Raw genomic sequence first — 6,217 nt, 5'->3', positions numbered from 1 at the left:
ATGAAAGAAAAATTGTAAAGCATCCGAAGGTGGGAAAAGAAGACAAGAAGACATAATACCTTCAGAGGGGCAACAACAGACTGATGGCTAACTTCTCCACAGAAACAATGGCAACCAGAAATCAAGGGAAACACATTTTTTAAACGCAGAAAAAAAAAGTAAAAAGCCAAAATGGAATTCTATACCCAGCAAAACTATCCTGTAAAAAACCTGTAGGTAAAATAAAGAGATTTGCATGTTAATAAAAGCTGAGCAGATTTGTCACTAGACCTGAAGTATAAGAAGTCTTACAGAAGTTGTTCACACTAAAGTACAATCCTCCCAACCAGAGCTGCCAAACTTCAAGGAGAAATGAAATGCATCATAGGAGTGAATCTGACCCTCTTCTGCTCAAATAAATTCTCATTCCAATGGAATAATTTGGTTTAAAATATAAATTCATGTTAAATGAAATATAGCCAAGAAGAGGTGAACTATAATTTTACAACTTAACACCATAAAGACACTGTCAGTTTAATTTTAACCAAAAGAAAGGTTAAAAAAAATAAATAAAAAAAGGAAGTTGTGCTCCGGCAGTCAGGGGTCAAGGACAGCAGTTAGCATGTAGGAGTCAAAGGCTATGGCTGATTGTGTCATGGGAACTGGGCGTTTAGGGGACACTGGGACTGTGGAGAGGCGGAAGTCACATGCCAGGGGCAATAGTTGAGCTGTAGGGGTTGGGGGGCCAAGAATCTGTGGGAGATGTCAAGTCAGGGGTCATGGCTGACAGTTGGGGTGCGATAGTTGTGCCAAAGGACAGAGGTAGGTGGTAACAGCGGTTGGGGGTGTACAGAGGACAGTTGAGATTCCCGCGCCCCAGGCCCCGCCCTCCTCGGACCGCCCCGCCCCGCCCGTAGCCCCGCCCCTCACGCCAGGCCCCGCCCCTCCAGCGCCTGGAACGCGGAGGCCGAGCGGCTGAGGCGCAGAGCGAGCCGGCGAGCAAGCGGCGCAGGGACCCCGCGGGCGGCTGGGGCTTCCGCGGCGCCCGCCTCCGCTCCCTCCCCTCGGGCTCTGGGGCCGCGGGCCGGCGCCGCCTCCCGGGAAGATGGCGCTGCACTTCCAGGTCAGTGGCTCTGCGCCGCGGGTCCCGCTCGGTGCCCCGGGAGCGCGGCGGGACTCGGGGGTCTGAGGACTGAGGGCCGAGGCGGCGGCAGAGGCCGCGGGGCCGCGGACCGGCGTCCCGGTGGCCTGGGCTGTACCCCCGGCCCGAGGAGGGGGCGGCCCGAGCCCGCGGGTGGCGGGCGGCGGGCGGAGGGCAGAGGCCAGGCTCCGAGCTCGCCCCGCGGGGACGTGCGGACGCGGAGGACCCGCGCGAGGGGCGGCTTCGGCGGCGTCCGGGCAGGTGGGAGCCCGGCCGGGCCGCCCCGCCTTCCCGCCGCGTTGCCGGCCGCGGCCCCGTGGTCAGTCCACACGCAGTCGGGACCGAGCTGGAGAGGGGCCCTGGGTCCGCCGAGGAGCGGCGCCCGCAGTTGGACTCGAACCGGCCGAGCGGGCCGGGCTGTGCCTGCGGGGAGTTGCGAAGGAGGCTCCGCGGGAGCCTCATTGGAGGAGGAGGGACCCGGGCGCGGGCGCGGGCGCGGGCTGCTGAGGATGCTCGCGGCTGCGCGGGCACGTGCATCCAGGTGTTCCTCCAACAAACAGAGAGCCCGCCCCCAACCCGGTGTCTCCAGCCCTGTGCAAAGTTCTGGGATGAAGGGTGGCACCATTTTACCATCCCGCCTGCCTTGATTTCGGGTTGATTACAGTGCCGGTGGGGAATGATGACAGCATTCATCATGGGGACATCGGCAAGGGGCAGCCCGCCAGGTGCGCGGCACTGAGCTGCTGTGCTTGGGCAGGCGATGCTTTGAGCTTCTTTGAGCTTCCATTTGCCCGCTTAGGTATTGAATTCCCACTCTGCTGCTCCCTGAAGGAAGATACAGATCTAGCAAAACTTTATGCCACCTACTCTCAGGGAACTTGCCGTCTAGTAGGTGTTTTGTGTTGTTGTTGTTTTTAATAATATTTTTATTGACTTCAGAGAGGAAGGGAGAGGGGAGAGAGAGAGAGAAACTTCAATGATGAGAGAGAATCATTGATCGGCTGCCTCCTGTACTCCTTCCCCCCCCCCCCCCCCCCCCCCCCCCCGCACTGGTGATTGAGCCCGCAACCTGGGCATGTGCCCTGCCCAGAATTGAACCGTGACCTCCTGGTTCATAGGCCGATGCTCAACCACTGAGCCACCCCGGCAGGACTAGTAGGTCTTGAAAGGACTGTAGGAGCTGGCCAGGTGAAGAGGAAGGGAAGGGTGGTGTGAGCCAAGGCAAAGGAGTGTGGAAGGACATGGCACACTGCAAGAAGTTGCCTCTGGCTGGAGTGTGGGGTTCATGCAAAAGGGAGGGGAGCAGAGGAGGCTGTGGATGTGGGGAGATGACTTGGGGGAGGGTAGGCAATTTCTAGATAAGGTGACAGTGTATCTAAGTGTCACCTACTTTTTGTAGACTTGTTTGAAGTCCCTGTGGTCACACTGACTCATTCCTTATTTTTCTCCAAAGGATCTTTTCTTTCCAACCAGCCACCCTCATGTCAGGTAATTGGCAGCTCCAGGGTGTTACGGATTAGGCGGTGGGGAGCCCCACACATTGCCTTTTGACTCATTGCCGTTTTGAGGGTCTTGAGGTCAAAATAACGTTATTTATTATCACTTTATAAATATGCCCCCTGGGAAATTTTGACAGGAAGAATCTTGGAGGGAGGACTTAGGGATTGCAAATAGGTAATCAGATGTTCATAATTCAGATGTAACTCTGGAGGTTAATTAGAAACTGGTGGAAGTTTGGAACATTTTCAGACTTGGAAAGATGGTGCATAACACTAAGTCCCTCAGTCCTGGAAGACTTCTTCCTGCTTAGGTAGAATGCTTGAAAATGAGCTGCTAATGTCAGAACTGCCCATTCTGGTTTTCTAGCAATGTGTTTCACAGCAGCTGTGGACAGCTCAGAAGTGGAGCTGGACCAATAAAAGATCAGATAGTTTGGGGGCCCAGAAATGAGCTCCAAAACTTCTCTGTTTGAATTCTTCCTGGTTTATAGGATTGTACTATTGTCCAGTTAACTTAAGGAGCATGAATTAATAATGATAACCAGTGCCTAGCTTATGTTCATTGTAGATTTTGAGCCCCACAACTAACTTGAGAAGTGTGCGTATATGTATGTATTTTCTTCCTGAAGACACTGAGTCTGAAAACAACTGTGACTTACTCTAGGCCAGCGGTTCTCAACCTGTAGGTCCCGACCCCTTTGGGGGTCGAACGACCCTTTCACAGGGGTCACCTAAGACCATTGGAAAACACATATATAATTACATATTGTTTTTGTGATTAATCACTATGCTTTAATTATGTTCAATTTGTAACAATGAAAATACATCCTGCATATCAGATATTTACATTATGATTCATAACAGCAGCAAAATTACAGTTATGAAGTAGCAACAAAAATAATTTTATGGTTGGGGGTCACCCCAACATGAGGAACTGTGTTAAAGGGCCGTGGCATTAGGAAGGTTGAGAACCACTGCCCTAGGCTCTAGGGTTAGAGTAAACCTCATATCTCATAATCCCATGTTCTTTCATATCCATATCTTAGCCAGTCAAAAATTATGCTATTAAGGTGATGAGTAAAGAAGTGGATTTGTGTAAGGTGAGGTTAGGGCACTGCTCCACTATCTTTTTCACATAATGGCAGACATAAAAAATGGTAATGGTGTAGCTCATTGACATAAATTGCCCACAGCCAGAAAGAAGCCTGACTGCTGAGAGGGCAGGGAGATCAATATCAGGCAAACTGATAACCCATTTAAGGTACATGCATTCTGGTTAGGAAGCTGAGAGTTAGGGTGCTCTTATCCCAAAGGAAGTATGGATCTGGATTTCTGAGAGGAGATAGTCCATAAGGGGCAGAGTGAGGAAAGTGAGCTGGGAACAAGTAAAATGTAGGCTAAATTCATAGAATACAGGGACCTTGATGAGAATCAAGAGCTAACATCGGGAAAAATTTAGAGAACCTACTTGGTCAATTTTTTTTTTTCCCCCTCTCAGGATTGTTCCAGAACCAGGGACTATAGCCATGCTTCTTAATACCCAGCCAGGCTATCAGGTTTATTTGGTCTAGATGTGATTTTGAACTATTATATTTGAACATGATGGTGATATGATGAAACGAGGGTTTAGGAATGATTTTCCTGGCAGGATGGGCTTGAATTGGAGAAACTATAGACAAAAGACCAATATGGTATTTTATAATTATCAGTAACGAGAGATTATTTACAACTTACTGTGGATCTGCTGTGTGCCAGACACCGGATTATGCTTTCTCTCATTTTTTTTCTATCTTAATCTTCACAGTTATTTTGGAAGGTGGATATTTCAAAATGATATTTTTTAAGTTCAAAAATGAGGATTAGAAAGGTTAAGTACTTTGCTTGAGGTCACGTAGTAAGTAAGTGGCAGATTCCAAAGCGTCCACCCTCATTCCCAAAGAAGCCCATGAAGAATGCAGAGCACTGGAGGCCACAGTTCGGAAATATTGTTTTATTGCTCTCCTATCTATGAATATCGTGTTCAGTCTGAGTCTTTTTTTAAAAAGAAATGGTAGGACTTTATGACAAATTAGGGCTGTACCTGAAATTAGCCAGGCTTCGAGGTTTGAGGGCACAGTTCATAAGACTGCCCTCACTTCTGATACCAACGGTGCGTTTGGGGGTTTCCCAGAACCACCTCAGGTTTGATAGTTTATCAAAAGGACTCACAGAATTCACTGAATGCTATCATACTCATGGCTGCAGTTTATCACCAGCAAAATACACAGAATAAAACTGATTGAAAGAAGAGATGCATAGGGCAGAGTCTGGGAGAATTCCAAAAACAAAGTTTTGTTGTCCTCTAGACGTAGTACTCTCCAGCACATACGTGGGGCATTATGCACCGAGTATTGCAAATCAGGGAGGCTCACCAGAGCTTTGAGTTCTGGAGTTTTTGTTGGGGCTTCATTATGTAGTCATGATTGATTCATTGCCCATGTGGTTGATCTCAATCTGTTGGGGAAACTGATATTGTATAATCCAAATTCCCCACCCTAAAACATGGGTTGGCCTTTCTGGTGTGGCCAGCCCCCAATTTAAAATATATGGTGTACCTCCCTCGCCACTCCCCCCCAATTCTGAACAAAAACACTCCTATCAGGTATGACAGATTATCTCCCAGAATCTAAGGGCAAAGGCCAGACTTTTCTTTGGGCAAGTAGGGCCAAACTCTTAATTAAACAGGAGGGACTAAGGAGAAGAAAGAGCCAAAGATAACATCAAGATTGTAAATCTAGATTCTGGTCTAGATCTCAGAAGCCACTGAAAGAAAACGAAGGGACACTTGAAGTAGAAATCTGTGGGAAATACATTCAATTCAGTTTCTGATGTTTTGGGGCTGTTTTCAGCATCTTTCTGGATTCCCCAGAGGAAGACATTTGTAGACAGATATAAAGATGGTGAACAGATAGAGTTGATGATGACTGAAGTAAAGGGTAGCAAGATGGCAGGATGGTGAGGAGACAACATGTCGATGGGGTTTTGTATTTGACTCCAAATTGATCATTTGCTATGTATTTGATCTTGAGCAGTATTTGATTTCTCAGCCTCAGTTTATCTGTAAAATGGGTGTGCTAAAATATGTACTTTGCAGGAGTCTACTTTCAGGATTGGTTTAAAAAATAAAAGGTGGAAATACTTTTGTAAACTAGAAAGCACTAAAACAATACTATCCAATTCATTGCAGAAGGAAGTGTTTCCAGAGGCTCAAGAATAAGCCTTCAGGAAAAGGTGGTAAAGGGAGAAAGAAGCAAAGAGTTTGTGGGAAATGAATAACTTCAAGATAAAGGCGTTTTCTGTTAGTGGTAATCAAGAAGCTCAATTCCAGAAAGCAGGAAAGATAGGGAAGTAATTGAATAGAGTTTTAAGTTGAATTGAGGTGGGATTTTTGTGGTTCATCGATTTATTTTTTATTAGGGGACTATTTTTTCCCCTAGAACAAAAGCCTTCATTTAGCTTTTTTGAAATATAATTGACAAGTAATAAGCTACATATACTTAAACTGTGCAGATGGATGAATTTTGACATATGTATGTACCTGTGAAACCATCATTGAAAT

At 47.2% G+C, this 6,217-nt stretch overlaps 1 protein-coding gene across 2 annotated transcripts in view; it reads left to right on the top strand.

Moving 5' to 3' along the window:
* The first annotated feature begins 1,084 nt into the window (after positions 1 to 1,084).
* Positions 1,085 to 6,217, top strand: part of RANBP17 (RAN binding protein 17) — a 232,699-nt gene continuing 227,566 nt past the window's right edge. For both annotated transcript variants that reach the window (XM_070414418.1, XM_070414417.1), the window contains exon 1: positions 1,085 to 1,102. In XM_070414418.1, coding sequence (XP_070270519.1) covers positions 1,085 to 1,102 — 18 coding nt within the window. The remainder of the gene's footprint in view (positions 1,103 to 6,217) is intronic.

This window comes from Myotis yumanensis, unplaced genomic scaffold (genome assembly GCF_028538775.1).
Source record: "Myotis yumanensis isolate MYYU_CA2020_CCGP unplaced genomic scaffold, mMyoYum1.0.hap1 SCAF_5, whole genome shotgun sequence".
Taxonomy (NCBI): Eukaryota; Metazoa; Chordata; class Mammalia; order Chiroptera; family Vespertilionidae; genus Myotis; species Myotis yumanensis.
The sequence above is the reverse complement of the archived record's forward strand: the minus strand, read 5'-3'. Positions and strand labels throughout refer to the sequence as shown.